The 23126-nt window shown below is 44.6% G+C and overlaps 1 protein-coding gene across 1 annotated transcript; it reads left to right on the plus strand.

The window, feature by feature from the left end:
* Positions 1-9415: 9415 nt before the first annotated feature.
* On the plus strand, positions 9416-12919 carry LOC311106207 (neurogenic differentiation factor 2-like; the record flags this gene model as incomplete). Its single annotated transcript, XM_084148516.1, has 2 exons — positions 9416-9642; positions 11833-12919. The coding sequence occupies 2 exons, from the start codon at positions 9416-9418 to the stop codon at positions 12917-12919; spliced, it is 1314 nt and encodes a 437-aa protein (XP_084004642.1).
* Between the last annotated feature and the right edge of the window lie 10207 nt (positions 12920-23126).

Below are 23126 nucleotides of genomic sequence, written 5' to 3' on the forward strand. Positions count from 1 at the left end.
GAAGCAGAAGGAGGAAGGAAAGAGAGAGGGATGAAGAGATGAGGGGGAGAGAGAGGGTGGGTGGGGAAAAGAGCAATAGTAATTATATGGGGGAGGGGGGGAGAAATTGTTCATACATTTGTAATTGAATGCAAATTTAAGCAGGATCGAGTGTTTTGACCTGCAGCTGTGAAAGCAATCACCACCACAACATACTGATAAATCACACAGGTAAAGATGCAGATGTGAACAGTTCTTTGCTGGTGGAGGCTCCACCTGGGAAATAGAGTGCGAACACAGCCATTGGACTTAACTGGGGCACCAGAGACTCCAAGAATGTACAATACTGTATTGTTCCATCTGCAGAGTTTTCGGCTTCATCCGCTATAGGCCCTGCTCAAAAGTAATCCACTATATAGGGGATAGGGTGCCATTTGGGACATAGCCATCTTCTGCTTCTCTATCAACATTTCCAATCCTTTACAGACAACACAGCACACATTTTGTGAGGAGCTCAGGGTCAGCCGCAGTGCAGCGCCCCTGGAGCCAGATGACTGGTGAAGTTTGGCACAACAGACATGCCAGGGCTGGGGGAGGGAAAAGGTGTGTGTACACCCAAACAATATGTAATAAGCACACACACACAGACACGGACACACACAACCATGCCCCACGCTGCCCCCCCATCCAACCAGCCCCCCCAGCCCCCCCCCCCCCCCCCCCCCCCCCCCCCCACCACCCCTCCTCCCTTCCCCCACAGCCAGGATATGGCATAAGCTGATCAGAGCAGGCACCGAGGGCAGCATGGGGGCATGATGAGCAGGTCTCTCTCATCACTCTAAAGGCTAAATACAGAGATTACTCCACTGCTGCCACTGCTCCTCCTCTGTCAGTCCTGTGATTATAATGGATTGCATTCCAAATGGCACCCTATTCCCTATGAAGTGGGCTAAAGGGCTAAAGTCAAAAGCAGTGCACTACATAAGGAATAGGGTGCCATTTGGGACGCGGGCATGGTGAACTGCACAGATTCACAGACTCTGCTGTATGAGGACAGGAGAGGAGAGGCCAGAAATGGATGGGATTAATTCACAGAGAGAAAGGGGGAGAGGGGGGGAGATTGGGAGAGATGGAGAGAGATGGAAAGGGGGTGAAAGAGAAGGGAAGGGAGAGAGAGAGGGGGAGAGAGAGAGAGCGAGAGAGAGAGAGAGAGAGAGGGGGGGGGGGGAGAGTGGGGGAGCCGGGTGGGGGAGATAAGGAAAGGGAAATGAGAGACATGGGGGAGAGAGTGAGAGACAGAGAGAGAGAGAGAGAGAGAGAGAACAATGTTTAAAAATAATTTATCCTCAATGCTTCTGTATGTGGAACATTTCAGTTAACCCCAACCCTGGTGGTGGTATCAACCAGTCTTGCTGCCAATGTAAAAAGAGCCTCAGAATGATGGATGTAGGTATACTACTAAAGTACCTGTGGATGACCACTAGATGTCGCCTATGCATCATATACAGAGTCAGTGCTCAAAGGTGCTAATGTATTCACTGAGAGTATAAAACATTAAGAACACCTCCTCTTTCCATGGCCTGGTGTATCCAGGTGAAAGCTATGATCCCTTATTGATGTCACTTGTTAAATCCACTTCAATCAATGTAGATGAAGGGGAGGAGACAGGTTAAAGAAGGATTTTTAAGCCTTGAGACAATTGAGACATGAATTGTGTATGTGTGCCATTCAGAGGGTGAATGGGCAAGACAAAATATTGAAGTGCCTTTGAACAGGGTATGGTAGTAGGTGCCAGGCTCACCGGTTTGTGTCAAGAACTGCAACACTGCTGGGTTTTTCTACGCTCAACAGTTTCCCGTGTGTATCAAGAATGGTCCACCACCCAAAGGACATCCAGCCACCTTGACACAACTGTGGGAAGCATTGGAGTCAACATGGGCCAGCATCCCTGTGGAACGGTTTTGACACCTTGTAGACCCCATGCCCTGATGAATTGCGGCTGTTCTGAGGGCAAAAGGGGGGGGGGGGGGCTCTGCAACTCAATATTAGGAAGGTGTTCCTAATGTTTGGTACACTCAGTGTACACCAACTGGCATATTACACTTTAATGCATTTAACCAGCTTCAACCCCTTCAGGGGGAACATAAACAGAGTCATAGGCTATTAGGGTCATACAGTGCCTTGCAAAAGTATTCATCCCCCTGGCGTTTTTCCTATTTTGTTGCATTGCAACCTGTAATTACCTGGTTCTCAACTATGGGGCCTAGGATCCCAGGAGGGCCTCAGCGAGCTTTCAGGTGGTCCCTGAAAAGCCAGGGAGAAAACTAACAAATAGAAAATAACAGCAGTAAGGCCATAATATCTCACATCTGATGGAAGAGTACTGTTTAACAGGTATTAAAATATTTAAAACAATGTCAATTTTCATATTTTGAGTGTTGACAACGAATACCAATACAATTTACTCGAACATAAAAATGTAATCTCTGAAGTAGGGGGTCCCCAGATTTTCTGAATGCATTTTATAAGGGCCTCGGAACAGAAAAGGTTGAGAACCACTGGCCAAGAGGTTCAGGAGGTAGACTAGTAGATGGAAGGTTGCTGTTTCAAGCCCTGGGCCGGGCTTAAAAACGGAACTATGGGAACCTGAGGGCTGCTGGTCTCTGATCCCAGGTGCCATCTCCTACCGTAGTGGCCTTGAGCAAGGCACTTAAGCACTAAAACGGCTCTCTATCCTTGAGTGCTGCTCCGTGGCTGACCCTGTGCCACTCCATGTGTGTATATTTGAGTTAGGCAGAAGACACATTTCTATTTCTCAAATGGACAATGAAGTATATATTCTATTCTATTTTATTTTATTCTAAGAAAAAGTATCCTATAGCTGGCAGCCGCAGAGTAATCCACTTTTGGGCAGCCGCTTTTCCCCCACAGCGACAACCAGTAGAAATAGCCTAGGGGGGAATTTAACCCACAACCTTGGTAATGCCAGCACCTTAGCCATCTTTGCTCCCATCCTTTGTTATAGGCTATAACAAAAATTATTTCATAATAATGATTAATTTTTCATAGGGTATTTCAATATTCAGCATAATCTGTTGTAATGGTCATGGTAACGGAATAAAGCAAAAGGAAAGTGTTTGGAGCTTACAGGCAGACAGGTCTGGAGGAGCTGCAAAGAGCTAACCAAATAAAAATGCAAGTATTGTAGACCCTTAAACATTCATCTTCATCAAGAGTCGGAGTCATTTCCTTCAGGGCATACATCTATATCAGGACAGACATAGGTCTACTCCAAGTCTCTAAAACAAGCATTCATCAATTCATTTCATTTGATTTATTTAGCCAGAATAGTCTACTCAGTAACAATTGCCACTCTTTTCCAGGGAGTCCTGGAGCAAAAAAAATAAAAAACAGACGACCGAGCTTGATTTGGTTCTATTTTGTTATTTTCCCATTACAGAGTATAGATTAACAACATGTCACTTGTTTTCGATACTTAGTGATTCCTGCCAAAACCAGCATCTGGATCAGCATCTGGATCTAGACATCTGGATTCTCTTCCTATTTTGCACTGGACTGTGGTCCGCAGTACTGCTCTATGTCTTTATTTTCTGGTAGTTAATTCATTGATTGAATGTCTTTGATTGGCCAGAGTACACTCACCTGGTTTCCCATGCAGGCCTGTATCAGTCCCATAATAGAGGGGAAGATTGAAAACCAGCAGTGTGGACCTCAAAGCCTGTATCTGAGAATATTTGTCAATAGCTATAAACCAGATAATTTTGGCATTCATATTATTTCCTTTGAAAAGGTTTAATGTTAATATTAGCATAGCACTACCTGAGTGTCCTGCATTGATGCTTCTTATTTATTATGCTCTGTATCATGCTATCATCAAAAGTATATAGGCCATGGATATTACAATACAGCATAGACAATATATATAATATATTATCAAATTGAAATGAGTAGGGCTATTGTTGCATTGCTTTTTCACTCACTACGCGATGCATGCTGGCACATATTGGACACCTGGGTCCGTATGTCTCCCTCCCCATGTCACGTCTCCTCCCGTTGCTCCCCTCCGGCGCTCTGATTCGCCGGTCTACTGAGCCACCGGTCTGAGCACACCACCTCGGCAACACCGGAATGGAAACCCAACGCACCCTAATCACCTCTAGCGCACCTGCACCTCATCATCTCATCACCACCCCTATTTAGCCCTGGACTGTTCTGGATGATGTTGTGTGTGGTTGTTAAGCTTCGTGTCGTTTACTCTATCTTTGTTATTTCTCTTTGTCATTGTTAAGTAAACCTTGACCTTGTTAATTCCTGCGTCTGCATCCTGCCTCTTCGTATACTCAGTCCTCGTCACAAAATCACACACCAAACAAAAATGGATGCAGCAGGAGTTTCCCAGTGCCTTGACCAGCACCAGCAGCAGCTTGCCCAGTTGAACGCCGCCATGCAGAAAGTGCTCCAAACTCTGCATAATCTGCCCAGCGCTCCGTTACACCTCAGGGAGCGGCGAGTGCCACCAATCCACCTGTTCCAGTGCTATCACCCACTCCTGCGGGAACCCTCGCCCTACCTGAGCACTATAACGGTAAACCTACTAAATGTAGCGGCTTCCTGCTACAGGTTTCCCTTTATCTGGTGCGTCAGCCTGGGGTGTATCCATCTGACCAAGCCAGGATAGCGTTGGTGATTTCACTTCTTAAAGGAAAGGCGCTGGATTGGGCCACGGCAGTCTGGGACGGAGAGGAGGCAATGGCACTTCCCTACCCCACCTTCCTCGCTAGGTTCAGGGCGGTGTAAGATCATCCCACGGAGGGAAAGGACGGGGTGAGCGTCTCCTCCATCTAAAACAGAGAGAGGGGCCTACGTCCGAGTATGCTATGAGCTTCCGCACGGTGGCGGCGTCTTCCGACTGGAATGAGTGTGCTCTGTGCACAGCCTTCAGGAGAGGCTTACGGGAGGACATCAAGACGGAACTCGCATGTCGGGACGACGAGATGGACCTTGATACCCTCATCACCACGTCCATCCGTCTTGATGACATGCTGAGAGAGAGACGCCGTTCCCAACACCTCCCGGAGCCTCGACGCTCACCCCATCTGAGCTATGGAAGCCGCCCTGCTTCCGAGTCCTCACCCATGGAGGTGGGCAGCACCCCCTACACCACCACGGACCACAGATCTCCTGGTGGCTCCCTATCTAGGCGGAATGACTCCCGTCGCCGCTCCGAGAGTGTTACATCAGCTCCTATCACAAAACCATTGTTTTTAGTTCCCATAACGGTGACTGGTTATTCCTTCTCTTCCATTTCTACCGCAATGATAGATTCCGGATCAGCAGGGAACCTTATAGATAGGGAGCTGGTCTCTGAATGGGGGTTGCCCACCGTGCCACTGCCATCTCCGCTACACGTCACCTCACTGGCCGATAAACCCCTTGGATCAGGCACCATTACGCACGTCACTCTCCCCATCACCATTCCCACACTACCAGAGCACCATGAGGAGCTGCCATTCCACATCGTCACATCGCAGTGCTAGCTGTGCCACTAGAGATCCTGGTTCGAATCCAGGCTCTGTCGTAGCCGGCCGTGACCAGGAGACCCATGGGGCGGCGCACAATTGGCCCAGCGTCGTCCAGGGTAGGGGAGGGAATGGCCGGCAGGGATGTAGCTCAGTTGGTAGAGCATGGCGTTTGCAACGCCAGGGTTGTGGGTTCGATTCCCACGGGGGGGCCAGTATGAAAAAAATTAAAATAACGTATGCACTAACTGTAAGTCGCTCTGGATAAGACCGTCTGCTAAATGACTAAAATGTAAAAATGTCACATCACCCCTTCACCGGATCGTCTTGGGATTGCCCTGGCTCAGACTACACAACCCCACCATCAATTGGAGCACCAAGAGGATCACAGCCTGGTCCACCTCATGCCGGAAGACCTGCCTGCCGGTGGTTTGTTGTTCCACGTCAGTGGAGAGTCCGGAGTCCGCCCTCCAGCCCAACATTCCACATGAGTATGCAGATCTCTCCGATGTCTTCTCTTCATTAAAGGCTACGTGTCTCCCTCCCCACAGGCCCTGGGACTGCGCCATTGACCTGCTGGAGGGACAACACCCCCCGAAGAGACGCATTTACCCCCTTTCCATGTCGGAGACTGAGGCCATGGAGAAGTATGTGGCGGAGACCCTGAAACAGGGGTTCATCAGACGCTCTACCTCCTGCCTCCACAAGCTTCTTCTTCGTGGCCAAAAAAGACAGAGGACTGAGACCATGCATTGACTACAGGGGGCTGAACGCAGTCACCACCAAGTACCGGTACCCCCTCCCTCTGGTTCCATCGGCCATCGAGCAGCTACGAGGGGCCCTGTACTTTACCAAGTTGGACCTGAGGAGTGCCTACAACCTGATCCGAATCCGGGAAGGAGACGAGTGGAAGAATGCATTCAGCACTACCTCAGGCCACTATGAATACTGTGTCATGCCCTACGGCCTCGCCAACGCACCTTCTGTGTTCCAATCCTTCGTCAATGACGTGTTCCGGGACATGCTGAGTAGACAGGTGGTGGTGTACATCGACGATATCCTGATCTACTTGGCTACATTCATGGAGGACGTCAGGGACGTCAGAGCTGTCCTACTCCGCCTCCGGGAACACAGCCTGTTGGTGAAGGGGGAGAAATGCGAATTCCACCAACAGGCCAACTCCTTCCTGGGATACCGGATCAGTCCTCAGGGGGTGTTCATGGAAGGAGTGAAGACGGACGCCGTCAGGTCATGGCCAGTTCCCACCACCATCAAGGGTCTACAGAGCTTCCTGGGCTTCGCTAATTTCTACCGGCGTTTCATCAGGTCCTTCAGCTCCATTGCCGCCCCGCTTACCTCTCTCCTTAAGGGTGGGCCTCAGAAGCTGGCCTGGAACCCTGAGGCTGACGCTGCCTTCAAGAGGCTGAAGGAGAGTTCACCACAGCGCCCATCCTAAAACACCCAGATCCATCTCGTCCTTTCATCCTGGAGGTGGGCGCCCTCCTCCTCTATGCCATTGGAGGAGGGCATGGATGCGGTCCTCTCCCAGCGGCACGGTAAGCCAGAGAAAATGTATCCCTGTGCCTTTTTCTCTAAAAAGCTTACTTCCGCAGAGAGGAACTGTGGAGTTGGAGACAGGGAGCTGTTTGCGGTGGTCCTCGCTCTGGAGGAATGGAGACACTGGCTGGAGGGCGCAGTCCATCCATTCCGGATTCTTACTGACCACCGGAATTTGGAGCATATACGGGCAGCGAAACGGATGAACTCTCGTCAAGCCAGGTGTGCCCAATTTCTCACTCGCTTCCAATTTATTCTGTCCTACCGCCCAGGATCCCAGAATGTGAAGGCCGACGCACTCTCCAGGATGCACCATACCGGAGAAAGGAAGGATCTGGGGGGTCCTATCCTGCCCTCGTCTCTCATCGTTGCTCCTGTCGTTTGGGATGTGGATGAAGACATCTGCCTGGCGGCTCAGGAGGACCCAGCGCCTGCCAACGCCCCTCCGGGGCACGTGTATGTACCCACCAGTGTCCGTGACCGCCTGCTGATCTGGGCACACACCACCCTTACGGCAGGGCACTCTGGTATTACGCGCACCCTGCATTCTCTAGCCCAAAAATACTGGTGGCCCACCTTGGCTTCTGATGTCTCCTGCTACGTCAACTCCTGTTCCGTATGTTCCCAAACGAAGACTCCTCGGAACGCCCCGGCAAACTAGTTCCTCTCCCAGTGCCTCAGCGACCTTGGTCACACCTGTCCATAGACTCTGTCACCGACCTTCCACGTTCTGATGGCTTCACCACAGTCATGGTAGTCGTAGATCGGTTCTCCAAATCATGCCATTTTTTGCCACTAACTGGTCTTCCTTCTGCTCTCCAGGTCGCTGAGGTCCTGTTTCAACAGGTCTTCTGGCATTATGGACTTCCGGAGGACATCGTCTCACTTCCGGGTATAGGCCTCAGTCTAATGGGCAGGTGGAGCGCATGAACCAGGAGCTGGCAGGGTGAGTGGGCGAGGTTTCTTCCCTGGGCAGAATATGCCCAGAACTCCCTTGTTCACTCCTCCACGGGGCTCACTCCCTTCCAGGGCATCCTGGGGTACCAGCCGGCCCTGGCCCCTTGGACACCCAGCCAGACCGACGCGCCCGCTGTCGACGAGTGGTTCCACAGGGCCGGACAGGTCTGGGACGCTGCGCATGTCCATCTTCAGAGGGCCATTCGTCGGCAAAAGGACCAAGCCGACCGCCACTGCAGTGAGGCCCCTCTATGCCAGCCTGGTGATTGTGTCTGGCTGTCCACAAAAAACCTCCCTCTCCACCTGCCCTGCAAGAAACTGAGCCCCCGGTTTGTGGGGCCGTTTAAGGTCCGTTTAAGGTCCTCCGGCGGATAAATGAGGTATCATACCGGCTGCTCCTTCCCCCTCACAGCCCTGGACTGTTCTGGATGATGATGTGAGGGATTGTTTAGCTTCGTGTTGTTTACTCTCTTTGTTATTTCTCTTGCTCATTGTTAAATAAACCTTGACCTTGTTAATTCCTGCATCCTGACTCTTCGTATACTCAGTACGCGTCACACCCCAATTCAAGATGGATGCCCTGCCCAATTCAGAGTTTGGACAATTACAAAGAATGCGTGGCTACTAAAGATCTTTATTTCTTCTCAATACATATTCCTTAGATTAACTACATTGATGATGAGAAATTAAAGCCACACATCAGTCTCTAAGTGCCCTGTCATACAGTGACAACATTGACAGAATTGTTGACTTCTCTATCAATGCTCTGTCTTTTTTTGCCCCTCTTTCATTCCACCTTGTCCTCCATCTGCACTCTGGTGAGTCTGTCTGTGCCACCTTGGGCACCACCCATCAGTATCCATGCCCACTAGTCCTGCCAGGCATGTGGGCATCTCTAAGCTAGGGGGCTCTCTCAGAGCACAGCCCTGATTATCTCGGTTCAATTGACTCATTTAAGCAATTGTACCTTGGTGGTCTATGTGGTTTACTCTATGGTTTGGTGTGCAATTAACATTAATTCTGTATTTTATCTGATTGTAAGAAGCAGTGATATATAAAATCCCTGTTATGTAGCCTAAATGCATAGCTAGGCCTAAATAGATTAATAAATAATGGGTGTCCATTGTTATGCTATGATAGAAGTGAAATCGATCTTAAAAACGACATCAAACGAGAACATTTCCTTCCTTCTCTCTCCGTTTTTGTTACTCTCTTTCTCCTTCCATTTTCATTGCCTCTCTCTCTCTTTCTGGCTGTGTGAGCGCGAGCGCGGTGACAGATGGCGAGTCCCTCTTCCCTCGGGAATGCAATCTCTGTGAATGCGGGCGCATGTCAATCACCCGCGCTCATGTGATGGCTCTTGCCAATGACGTGCCAGCCATATGGCCTGGCATCATAGCTGGTATGTAACCCACCCAGCCCTGGTAGAGGATGCCACACTACTGTCTCCGTGCGTTTGGGGTAGGGATAACACAGCGAAGAAGCATCGAGCTAGGCTACAGCCTCACCTATTGGAGTGTCCGTGCAGGAGGGGTGTGGACTTGGACTGGCCACCCGGAGATGGTGTAAACAAACGCGCTTTCGCCCCTCACCGAGCACCAACACGGCGGTAGGTTGAACATTTTGGGATGGTCCTAAACGAATTATGGAATTAACACCAACGAGAGAATTTACACAAATGTCGAATGGAACATTTGTTATTTCATAACATTTATCTTTAGAGAAACAACTGCGTATCTTGGGCATGAATCAATTTATATTATTCAGCGATATAACGCTGCTCCGCTCGTTGTTTTATCTCCTATCAAGTGTGGCAGATCTAATCAAAGATACCATTTAATTTTGCTCCCAGCTCTTTATCTAGCTATCATTTAATGTGAACACTGGAGGGGATTGATCCCACAGCGCAGATGACTGTATTTAATAACCTAGCTAAGCATTTAATAAACTATCAATTCGACATACATTCTCCTAAAGATCTACATGCATTATTCTAACCATATTGCAGGCTTATCGAAGGAGCTGTGTCATTTGCTTTGAGAGGGGGTTGGGACACTTTAAATCTTATCTCCGTTTGAAATGGAGACATTTCGGGACAGAACCTAAAATCAAAATAAAAGGAAAGGTAATCATGGTGTGTGCGTGTGTATGTGTGTATGTGTGTGTGTCCATGCAGAGCACTATGGGAGTGATTCTCTATAGAGTTACATGTAGGTTAATTGACAGGTATTGGTTTGCGTTAATTACATTATACTTATATAATTAGAAAAATAAATCCACGCACTAACATGCACAGCTGGGCTCATTAGCCTACTAGAGGCATTACGTTTTTTTAACATGATCACAATATTTTGAACTCTAAAAGTAATTTAAGAACTATTTTCTAATATCACTGTTGAATGATTTATCTAAAATATATTGATTGATTAATGTATTTATTTGGCATGATTTATTGTGGACTTGGTGCCTGTTGTGCCAAGATGAATAGAGGGTTAGCTGAAGCTTCTTGTTTCGAAGTAGAATACTTTTTAGTCTATCAATTCATTGAGGAGCCTCGTGATTTTCTATTTATTCCGATCATTAGAAAATCTGTATTCTTATACATAATTAACCTGTTAATTGTAATTAGGCCTAACTCTTAGCGTAGTTTTCCCCAGCTGATTTTATTATATTTTTCCAAATCCCGATACCCTCCACAAATCTTTTTGAAAACTGAATCTGCTTGATAGTTGTGGTGTGGTAGTTTACTAATTTTGAAAGGGGAAAGAAAAGAAAACATAGGCTATTTTACCAGCTAATCTGAAATGTCATATTGGCATAACCATTTAGGTCCATCACATATGCGTGGAAATTGTTCTAATTCAATGCAAATAACAATTAAGTAAAGCGTGAATATTATCAGAAAGGTGTGTTCATTTATTGGTATATTTGAAAATGCCACAATTTATTCTGCCTGTGTTGGAATGTGGCCAGAAATAGTGGGGGGATGCGGAATGGGGTGAATGGGTCTACCCGACGCCCAATGTGCCCCATGGGACCTTATAATAGGACCAGCACCGCAGAAACATGCTGTGAGAGGGCACGCCAAGGCACGTGCACGGGGAATTGGGGAAGAGCTTTCGTTGGGTCGCGTCTGTCGCCCATCTATAGCAACAGAAACCCCCCAAATGTGTAAATGTAGGCTACAGCTGTTAGCCTACAACTTTAATTAGCCTACAAGACGTACAAAATTACTAAGATTGAAATATTTAATAATATGTTATTTTTGACGAATAATCAAAGTAATTTTTGACTTATGAATTAACAAGATTTCTAAAAGTATTGTTTTTATGGAAATACATTGTATTCTTATTATACATTAGCATATTATATTACAGGCCTATGGAACTTGGCTCAAGTGCACTCATAGGTCTAAAGCTCAGTTGGTAGAGCATGGCGCTTGCAACGCCAGGGTTGTGGGTTCATTTCCCACGGGGGGCAAGTATGAAAAATGTATGCACTCACTAACTGTAAGTCGCTCTGGATAAGAGCGTCTGCTAAATGACTAAAATGTAAATGAAAAGGAATTTTGAATTCTGCGTTCAACTATTAAAGCTTATATGCCTATAAACCTTATTCTCTGACAGTATTTTTATTAAATATTTTTACATTTTTGTTGCATCTCGTCTGTCAATCAAAATCAATATTTGTATTTAAAAAAAAATCTATATTCGGATAATACATAGCCTATTCACTTATGCACTGTCTGAAACTGCTTCTCTAGGACCTAAGTTCTCATCTGTCTTGTGATGTTTTCCAGTGCCACCATGTTGACAAGGCTATTCAGCGAGGTTCTGCCGGATGTCCAGAAGCTCTCGGGTTGGGTGGAGGACAGCGAGGGCGAGGATTCCAAAACCAAGGAGGACGACCTGGATCACCTGGAAGACGACGACTTGGATGACGGCGACGCCAGAGAGGGAAGCAGCCGGGATCAGTCAGAGATGGCTGGGGATGACGACGACGACGATGACGTCGACGATGAGGATTGTGGGGATGAGAACGAGGGGGGAGACAAACCCAAAAAGCGCGGCCCAAAGAAACGCAAGATGACGCCAGCAAGGATTGAGCGCTCGAAGGTGCGGCGTCAAAAAGCCAATGCACGAGAGAGAACGCGCATGCACGATTTGAACTCTGCACTGGACAATTTGCGTAAAGTAGTCCCCTGTTATTCCAAAACGCAAAAACTCTCCAAGATAGAGACGCTGAGACTGGCTAAGAATTACATTTGGGCGCTCGGAGAGATATTGCGCAATGGTAAAAGGCCAGATGTGGTATCCTACGTGCAGACACTGTGCAAGGGCCTATCACAGCCCACCACGAATCTAGTTGCTGGTTGTCTGCAGCTCAACTCTCGGAACTTCTTGACAGAGCAGTGTCCTGATGGGGCCCGGTTCCATGTCCCCAACTCCTCTTTCTCCGTGCACCCTTACTCCTACCAGTGTCCCCGTCTGTCTAGCCCTCAGTGCCAACCCGGCTCTAGTGGGCATATGAGGACCCATAACTACGGCTACGGCGACGCGGTCTACCCAGGGGCCGTCTCCCCGGAGTACAACAGCCCTGACTACGAGGGCCATCACAGTCCGCCTGTGTGCGTCAACGGAAACTTTTCCGTGAGGCAACAGGAGTCTGTGTCGCCAGATGCAGACAGGAACTATCACTATGCTATGCACTATTCTGGACTGTCTGCATCTCGCGCACCTGCTGCCCACGGCCTAGCGTTCGGCCCATCAGGAGTGCGCAGCGGTTCCGCGCACTCTGAAAACGTGCCGCCGCCGTTTCATGACGTTCACTTACACCATGACAGGGCGCCCGTGTACGAGGAACTGAACGCCTTCTTCCACAACTGAATCCTCCAAAACCCGAACAAACCTAGCGGACCCCTAAATACCCAAATGACAATCCTAATGTTATAATAGCCTACCCATTTTGACACTGGATGAGGTTTTTAGAGGACGGGAGATGGGGTGCCAGGAATTGAGAGAAAAAGCCCTATATTGTCAATGTTGGTCCTCTGTTTTATTGATGTCATTCCTGAACTATCATAATGTACATTTTAAGGTGTGTCAGAAATCAATATCTCCAATCAAATGTCGACCTGTATGCAGAATATGAGTGCAATCAAAACAAATGATGTATAGGCCTACATGAACGAAACATGCTATGATTAAAAAATAAAACAATATTTTATAACTGTCTGACATGCGGTGATTGACCAAGGGGGGTGGGGGGGAGCTTACTGTAGACAAGGACTCCATGATGGCATCATCACAAATGAATGATTTGGGTACATAGGCTATTGCACGTACATAGACTAATTCATAGGAACTGAGTTCATCAAAATATTATTTCAGTGACAACAACCACTTTCTGCAGCAGGTTCGTTTCCAAATCCATTATTGAAACGAATAACAATGTATCATTCAACCGACCAAACTTGCAATCCCTGTTTTAGGAATAGGCCTATAGTCTAATCGTTTTTTCACCTAGTTTTTTCCCCCATCTGTGTTTTACCCCTCAAGTTTAATGGAGAGATTCGACCAGCCCTTCATGTAACGTTATTCATCTCGTTCCACCCCCCCTCCACCCCCATCTGTGTTTTACCCCTCAAGTTTAATAAAGGAGAGATTCGACCAACCCTTCATGTAACGTTATTCAGTTAGATACATTTTTTTATTCTGTCTGTGACTTAATCTTTTGGACATTAATTTGACCACTTACAAGTAAATTGCCTTCAGGCAAGTTAGCATTCATAAACATCACGATTCACGCCTAAACCTATAGCTATGGAGACTGTCCATGTAACTTTCAATTTTCTTCGAACTAATTTTGGTACCCATTTAGAGCCCCTCACTGCATTCTAAATAAGTTTAATCGCAAAATTGTATACGCCTATCCCTCTAGACTAGAGAAAGCACACTAAGTTACTTATAAATTGACTTATGGAAATGTGACTTATGCTAATTTAGGCTTTGAGCTCCATTATGGTGATTATTTTAGAATCAATGTGGGCTGGCTACACAGTGAGAAGATATGGGATATAAATGATAGCCGATAGCCTATTATTCGGATGACACACATTTATGATGGAAACAAAATACAACAATACCATTTTTTGGATAATTTAAGGAGAGGAAAGTAAATAGGAAACCGATTGAGTCGAGCAAGAAAAATGGCTGTTAGGCCTATGACATACACTTGGAGCCTAGTGTTAGACGGAGAAATTGTTATCCTATTAGAGCTACTGCAAAACAAATGTAACCCAATATTTATTTATAAACCTAGATACAGTAAATTAAGAGTTTATTGCCAATCTTTTAAATGGGGCATGCCGCAAATAGCCTCGTTGTTATAGCCTATACACAATATCAACACTAGCAGGCATTATTCAGTAACGAGGTTTTGGCACTGCACTTCATATATTAGACAAAAAGTATATTCTTATCATATTACAATACTTGATCAGATGCCTAATATCCCCCGCCCCCCCCCCCCCCCCCATTGAGGATAACAGACCTTTTTCATTTGTATCTTTTCATTATGGGACATATAGGCCTATCGCAAATTGCTCTCAGCATATAGATGTGGAGAAATTGCACCAGAGCTTATGACACATTTGGATAGGCCTTTCCTCTACTATTTTTGGTTTAGGGTATATTTTTACATAGCCCACATATCATATGTTTAATATATTTGAAACAAATGTATTTGCCAAGTTACTTTAATATAAGCAATTCTTTACAGACCTACGTTTATTTACATATTTGAAAATAAAATGAGTCAAATCAAATCACTGTTTATTTGTCGCGTACACAGATTAGCAGATGTTAAAGCAGGTGCAGCGAAATGCTTGTATTTGATGTATTATATGCATTTTAACACCAGTTGCAACGAATAATTTCATTTGAACAAAATTAAATTCCATTCAGAGATTCTAAAAACGTAGCATTCTCGCCGAGATAACAAATGCAAGACACATTTATAACCACATCTAGGCTATATCTTTCTTTAGAAATGTGGTGGCCAATGTGAATGATACAATATTGCTTACAATATTCCCATTTTATAGCATAGAACCACGCGTGTTTGTAGATGGTTAGTCCTTTATAAGCATGTTGGATTTAATATTATCAGTGGTGGTGACTTACTGAAAGGACCCGCCACTTTGGACCGCTGCCCCGGGACCCATATGTTCCACCGTTCGTCCGTATGATCAGCAGCGGGCACTGGGGAGCCCATCAAGGACTGCCCCTTAAACAAAAAATGAATAATTAGCCTAATAGATTGTGTTGCACAGATATATTTCTTTGTAACTTATTTTCAGTTCAGAATCTAACTTCTAATCTTTTTCATATTTTTTTTATATCAAATACAATGGTCAGATTGCTTAGAATATGCAGAAAAATTGTGGCGACACATACTAAAAGAATGGCCTAAAATAACAGGCATATGTGGGCCTATTCAGGCAATAAAACGATCAAATAAGAAGTTCAATAGCCTTTAGTAGACTATGTGTGAGAGCTTGCCTCGGTCTGCCTCTGAAAAATTATATTTGCCTGAAATAAAATAAAATAAATGTTCGTGCCTAATATTTTTAGCGTTTTAACATCAGAGGGGTCAAAGGCACTTTGGCGTGGCAAAGGCCCACCACATTCGAGAAAACAGCTTGCTATGCTACAACTTGGCAGGTCCTCAAATGTAAGTGTCTGGACCAAACAGAAATATCGCACTCACACCAGCAGATAACAATAGTAATTGAATTATATTAATGTACAATTACTTTATAGAATAACGATATTTACAGGCATACTCGTCGTCGATTTGCCTTTCACCTTTCACTATTTTGAAGAATTCACTGGACGTCTTCAACAGTGAGAAGGGCGTGCGGCAGGCCACAGGTTGCACGAGATTTCAATAGGCCTATCTAAAATAACGTTTGGTGTTATCTTTATACATTCCCCACTTTACAGTCGTATAAAGTGAAAAAATATAAAACTGCGATGAATTACAACAATATTGCAGCCTAATGACCAAGGCCTCCTTTCCCAGTTGCAATGTAAGCATTATGATGATCGTACCAGTTGCATCGTTATTTACGAGCCAACTTATTAAGTGTTTCTCAAACAAGCACCTAGAGAGAGATAACGTTCGCTAAGTGAGTCGTTAGACCATGTGTCGATTCTGATAGGATCGAAAGAAAAGCTAATATAGCATTAACCTTATTTATTCCACAATACTGACGACGGATCAGTTCCTAGAGAGATATAACCACCTATGGCTGCAAATATTGAGGCGATGTATTATGCTTACCCAATAATAGAGCACTAAATCACAGATTGGGCATATTATTACGCACATATTGTCACACATCATTAAACATATTGAGGAAAAAATGACAGAGAGTAGCCTAGTGGCAAAATCAAACAATATGATTGAAATATAGAGGCCCATGTAGCCTATTTATCTTTTAATGCAGTAATCTTGATTTTCATTTGAAGCATCGTTTTATCTTTCACTTGTTTGTAACAATTGCAAATACTTTCGCAACTTTGTTTTGTAGTCAACTTCGTTATGAAGTTATAGGCGGTCACAGTCACATGTATACCAGCCTAAACATCTTGATTCTATGTTTAGCGGAGATATTCTGTGAATAAAAAGACGCGGAAGGGCAAAAAAAACATCTAACGATGCACTTTGGCTGGTCTAAGACTGGTCTGGATCACTCGTAGATGTGCAAAGGTTTTTAAGAGCAACGTTACTGACGAAAGCTCTGGGAAACAGATCGGGTAGGCTACTAAAGATACATCGCAAGATGGTTCTAACGATGGTCTTAACGATACGAAGGCTCTGGGAAAAGTCTAAAATTGTAGTCTAAACTTGAGGCCTATCCTATGGGCTAATGCTGAACTCAAATATAATTTCGATAGCCACAGCAACCTATAGGCCTAGGCCTAGACTCTATCAAATAAGCTATAGAGGTCTCTTCATATGGAATTCATTGAAGTTAAGCCTCTAAGAAAAAAGTTTCATTCCACAGTCTAGGGTGAAAGGCCACATGAGGAAAGAGTGTGGCGTGCACCCTTTTTGTGCCATCCCCTCACTTTAACTGTAATGTAGGATACAGTTTTGGGGGCGGTGGTTGGCATTGGGTGGTGGCGACCGCTGCCAAAACGCTAAATGTCTCAGCACCAGTAGGCTAAGCGCGAGAAGAGGAGCCCGCCCTCGCGCTGCCAGCTGTGCCACGTGCCAGCCAGCGCGCCCGGCCAAAGTGGTACTTCTGGGAGGGGCGAGTATTTCTTTCCTAATTCAGTGGCATCTGTTCATTATTCTCAATCGGTATAGGCTTAAGAATGGTTTATGTGCGCGTTCCCGAACAAAAGTGACCTTCTTTAAAAAAATAAAAAATTCGGGGATGCACCTTTTACTGTAAACAGCAGAACGGTTGTCTAGGCATTTCTGAAAGGGAGAAAGATATATGTTCCGTAGCCATATTGGGTTCTCTCAGTAGGCCAATGGGATCTGATGAAAATACAACCAACCCCTTTTGCTGTGCATAGCCTTCATGACAGGTTACTATAACCAAAATATCACGTTTATTTTCACATAAATTAGGATTAGATTAACTGAAATTAATGTTAAAGAGATAGGAAAATGGAAGTCGAAAGATTTGCAGAGAAACAGAGAAATAATACTAATAGGATAATCATAATGATAAAAATAAGAATATATTAATACTGACATCTAATATGTAATATGATTATTATCTTTGCTGTTAATTATCAACAATATTGATTTTGGTGTAGATCAAGGCCTACCAATAAAATGTATATGGTCATTATAAAATAATTCATTTGTTTTTAACCAACCCTTGTGGGCACCAAATTAGATGTTAGAATTACTTCAACAAAAGGCCTTTAAAAAAATATTTTTATACTGGTTTGGTATTCTATTTCATACCTTTAGTTATAAGCAGGATACGATACACTTTTGAGAGGAGATAACTAAGAAAATGTGAGTAGGCAGACTATAAGGTAACTGAGTGGGACTACTTTATTCTAGTTCCAGAGAATATTGATTTATGAAATAACACATCTTTAGTAGCCTAATCCTTATACTAAATAAACGTGTTTTTTGCTTCACACTTGAAGCCAGTTGACAGCAAAATAACTAAAACAAGAATGCCTATACATGTACAGGCATAAGTAACTGTGTGCCTGTAAGTAATTTCGTTAAAATTGTTATTATCAAGAAACAAAACGTATTCATTTCAGTGAATAGACCTGTATTAATCTGGCCTAACTAACTATTTTGCAACTGCTGCCAATTTTCACTAATCGGTCACTATATCCGTGATCCATTGAAATTACGCCACGTGAGGATTGGACACTGCGTTCCAAATTGGATTTAAAATGCACACTCTCCATCTGTGTAGTTTTACTTCAATTTATCAGATTAAACATTTGTCGGATTAATGTCTTAATTATTTTTTCTGATTAAATAATCTCTGTGCTAAATTATCACTATAGTTAATCATTTTCATAATACCGTAGAAGCACAAAACATCTATCCCACATTTGGCTTGCTATGTAAAAGAGCAATCGTCATAATGAAGAGGTATATGCTAGGTTACATATACAGCACATGCCTCTGGTTTCTAAAATGGTTAAATAGTCAAAATCACTATTTCAATAGTAAAAGGTGAGTGACAACATCTTGTTGTGAGACCATCATCACTCAAGCAATGCCTCCTGTGGATACTCCGCCCCTATGCCCCTCCTGTGTGAGATACACACACACACACACACACGCACGCACACCAAATTCATTGTATAAAGTTAGTATAAAGTATTAAGCCTACAAAAAACATGTTCACCACATTGAGACTGACTACACCCACAGAGGTCAGTTTCCTCCGCAGTGGGTACTGGCTGCCACCTCAGCTCTGCCCATCCGCCTGCACGGCCATCTCACTCTGCCAGCCTGTATGCCACGCCCAGTGCCCAGTGCCCAGCGAGGAACAGAACTGGCACAGGCGTGGCGGTGAGGCAGTCGAAATTCCACTGCATCAGTGCACAATGGCGGTGTGTGACTCTCAAATGCTCAAATGCTCACAGGAGACAAAGCGGGGAGTTCTCTCGTTTGTGGTCCTGTATACTACAGTATACCATGTATGCTTAAACATTAGTGTACCACTTCAGCTCAGTCTGCATATCTCAAATTCCCAATTCAGTCCAAGCTGTCAATATTGTAGACCTATGTAAGTTGATTCTGTCAAGTGTCTTCGTATTGATGAGTTGAATATTTGTGGACCATATCGCAGGTGTGTGTGCCTGTGATATGTGTGTGTGTTTATATATCAGGAGTGTGTGTATACAGTGTATTATGTGCATGGGAGGGTATAGAATAGAGGTTGTTGCTGGTCTGCACAGATGGTGGGAGTGATTTTTCAAGGGGGGGGGGGGGATAGAGGAGAGGGGTGGGCAGCACTGACGATGCCATGCCACGGTGGTCACGCAGGCAGCCAGTAATTGGCCCCCATATTGACCAGTTTGTGGTGCTGTGGGGCGGGCAGCCTCCCAGCTGGACCTGTCAGATGGCATCGCATCCAGCTCATTGCCCTCTCCTCTCCTCTCTTACTCTCCCCATCTTCTGTCTCTTTCTCTCTCTCTCTTTCTGTCTTTCTTTCTTGGTCTGTCTCGCTCGCACATGCACGTATGTAGATATGCACATCGTATGCACGCACGCACACACTCACACACACACACGTTCTCCTTTCTCTCTAGCTTGCTCTTAACTGGAACATTAGCCTATGACATTAATAATATGTTTCAACACTATTCTTAACTTCCTCTGATGTTTTTTTTCCATCTATTATAAATCTATGTTCATGAGTTTTTATGTATTATTTATGTCAAGGTTCCAGCCTGTAATTACTGCAAGGTATCAATAAACATCACACATTATCAGGTCCTCTGACTGAGACAATATGAAATATTTTATTGATTTAACCTTTAATTAAAATGGTAAGTCAATTAAGAATATCTTTTATATTTGCAAAGATGAACTGTCAGAGTAGTATATCCATATGAGCATATCCCTCTTTTTGTTTGCTAAGAAAAATTCTGAATGTCAGCCAGGAAACATTCTAACCTGGCAACGTGGGGCTCCTAGGAGGAACATTGTGAGACAACATCAGAGGAACATTGCTTAAATGAAATGACAGGGGTTAGATAGAATGTGTCAAAAAAGGATCTAATACATTGTTTTTTGTTCTCTATAAGAGCAGGTGGTTGCCAAGTCAGGGTTCAGCCAAATACAGTCTCAGGAATGAATGAATGTGCGTGTGCGTGTACGTGTGTGTACATGTGTGCATGTGTGTACGTGGGTGTGCATGTGTGTGCATGCATGTGCATGTTTGTGTGTGTGTGTGGGACAGGGTTTGGGCGGAGTAAGTGTGTATGTGTTTAAATTCAGTGACAGCTGTTCATTAGTACATTACAACCACACTCTGGTTATTTCCGAAACAGGCAGACACACAACCAGATCGCCAGACTGGCAGACTGGCAGCACCACTGGGTATAATGGAATGGCTTGTTTCCTCAATGAATGAAATGAGAAAACAATGGATGCACAAATATGAAGACTGACGCTGTCCACTATCCTCTGGTTCTGAATGTCCGCTATCCTTTGTTTACTTTAGCATTGGAACTTTTACACCTGTGACAAAGTCACCTCAAGTACCCCCAGCCCAGAACTAACACACTCAATTCAACTAAAAAAGGGCTTAATGATAGGTTGATTAGTTGAATCAGGTGTGCTAGTAGTTCTGGGCTAGAACAACAGAAATATGCAGTCTTGGGAGCACTCAAGTAAAGGATTAGGTCTAATGAATTGACCTATAGCTTACACAATAATGTCTATAAATTGCCAGAATGACCCATAAGGCATGCAGCTTGATGTACAAGTACACCCCCTGGACAGGAAGTAAATCTACCGCAAGGCTGCTAGTCGATTTTATTATCATACAATTACATAATTGACATTTTCTTTTTCAAAAACATGCTGAAATAAGAAATAAAAGACCATGGAACAGCAGCATGGGAATATCCACACAGTACAGTGGGGCAAAAAAGTATTTAGTCAGCCACCAATTGTGCAAGTTTTCCCACTTAAAAAGATGAGAGAGGCCTGTAATTTTCATCATAGGTACACGTCAACTATGACAGACAAAATGAGGAAAAAAAAATCCAGAAAATCACATTGTAGGATTTTTTATGAATTTATTTGCAAATTATGGTGGAAAATAAGTATTTGGTCAATAACAAAAGTTTCTCAATACTTTGTTATATACCCTTTGTTGGCAATGACACAGGTCAAACGTTTTCTGTAAGTCTTCACAAGGTTTTCACACACTGTTGCTGGTATTTTGGCCCATTCCTCCATGCAGATCTCCTCTAGAGCAGTGATGTTTTGGGGCTGTCGCTGGGCAACACGGACTTTCAACTCCCTCCAAAGATTTTCTATGGGGTTGAGATCTGGAGACTGGCTAGGCCACTCCAGGACCTTGAAATGCTTCTTACGAAGCCACTCCTTCGTTGCCCGGGCAGTGTGTTTGGGATCATTGTCATGCTGAAAGACCCAGCCACGTTTCATCTTCAATGCCCTTGCTGATGGAAGGACGTTTTCACTCAAAATCTCACGATACATGGCCCCATTCATTCTTTCCTTTACACGGATCAGTCGTCCTGGTCCCTTTGCAGAAAAACAGCCCCAAAGCATGATGTTTCCACCCCCATGCTTCACAGTAGGTATGGTGTTCTTTGGATGCAACTCAGCATTCTTTGTCCTCCAAACACGACGAGTTGAGTTTTTACCAAAAAGTTCTATTTTGGTTTCATCTGACCATATGACATTTTCCCAATCCTCTTATGGATCATCCAAATGCACTCTAGCAAACTTCAGACGGGCCTGGACATGTACTGGCTTAAGCAGGGGGACACGTCTGGCACTGCAGGATTTGAGTCCCTGGCGGCGTAGTGTGTTACTGATGGCAGGCTTTGTTACTTTGGTCCCAGCTCTCTGCAGGTCATTCACTAGGTCCCCCCGTGTGGTTCTGGGATTTTTGCTCACCGTTCTTGTGGTCATTTTGACCCCACGGGGTGAGATCTTGCGTGGAGCCCCAGATCGAGGGAGATTATCAGTGGTCTTGTATGTCTTCCATTTCCTAATAATTGCTCCCACAGTTGATTTCTTCAAACCAAGCTGCTTACCTATTGCAGATTCAGTCTTCCCAGCCTGGTGCAGGTCTACAATTTTGTTTCTGGTGTCCTTTGACAGCTCTTTGGTCTTGGCCATAGTGGAGGTTGGAGTGTGACTGTTTGAGGTTGTGGACAGGTGTCTTTTATACTGATAACAAGTTCAAACAAGTGCCATTAATACAGGTAACGAGTGGAGGACAGAGGAGCCTCTTAAAGAAGAAGTTACAGGTCTGTGAGAGCCAGAATCTTGCTTGTTTGTAGGTGACCAAATACTTATTTTCCACCATAATTTGCAAATAAATTCATAAAAAATCCTACAATGTGATTTTCTGGATTTTTTCCCCTCAATTTGTCTGTCATAGTTGACGTGTACCTATGATGAAAATTACAGGCCTCTCATCTTTTTAAGTGGGAGAACTTGCACAATTGGTGGCTGACTAAATACTTTTTTTCCCCCACTGCATGTTTGACGTAGCTTTAATGTTTGAATGTGCACACAGGGTGTTGAGAACATATGGCCGGTGGACACTTCTATTTCTATGAGCTGTAAGTTAAACTTAAACACCTGGCTGTACCTGCAGTTTCACTAGCACTTCTCTGCAGTATGTATTTGGTAGGGTAATGGTTAGCACGCTAGATTCTGCAGTACATAGTCGTTGTCGGCAAGGGTTCGCATCACGGGCGGCTCTGGGATGTCAAATTGGCACATACAGTGTATTCTATCTCTCTTAGACCCTCACCTCTCTTTAGTGCTTCTCTATCTTTCCCCTTACCTGCCTGTTGTCTTCTCTCTCTCCAT

This window comes from Coregonus lavaretus (genome assembly GCF_964263955.1).
Source record: "Coregonus lavaretus genome assembly, chromosome: 1".
Lineage (NCBI taxonomy): Eukaryota > Metazoa > Chordata > Actinopteri > Salmoniformes > Salmonidae > Coregonus > Coregonus lavaretus.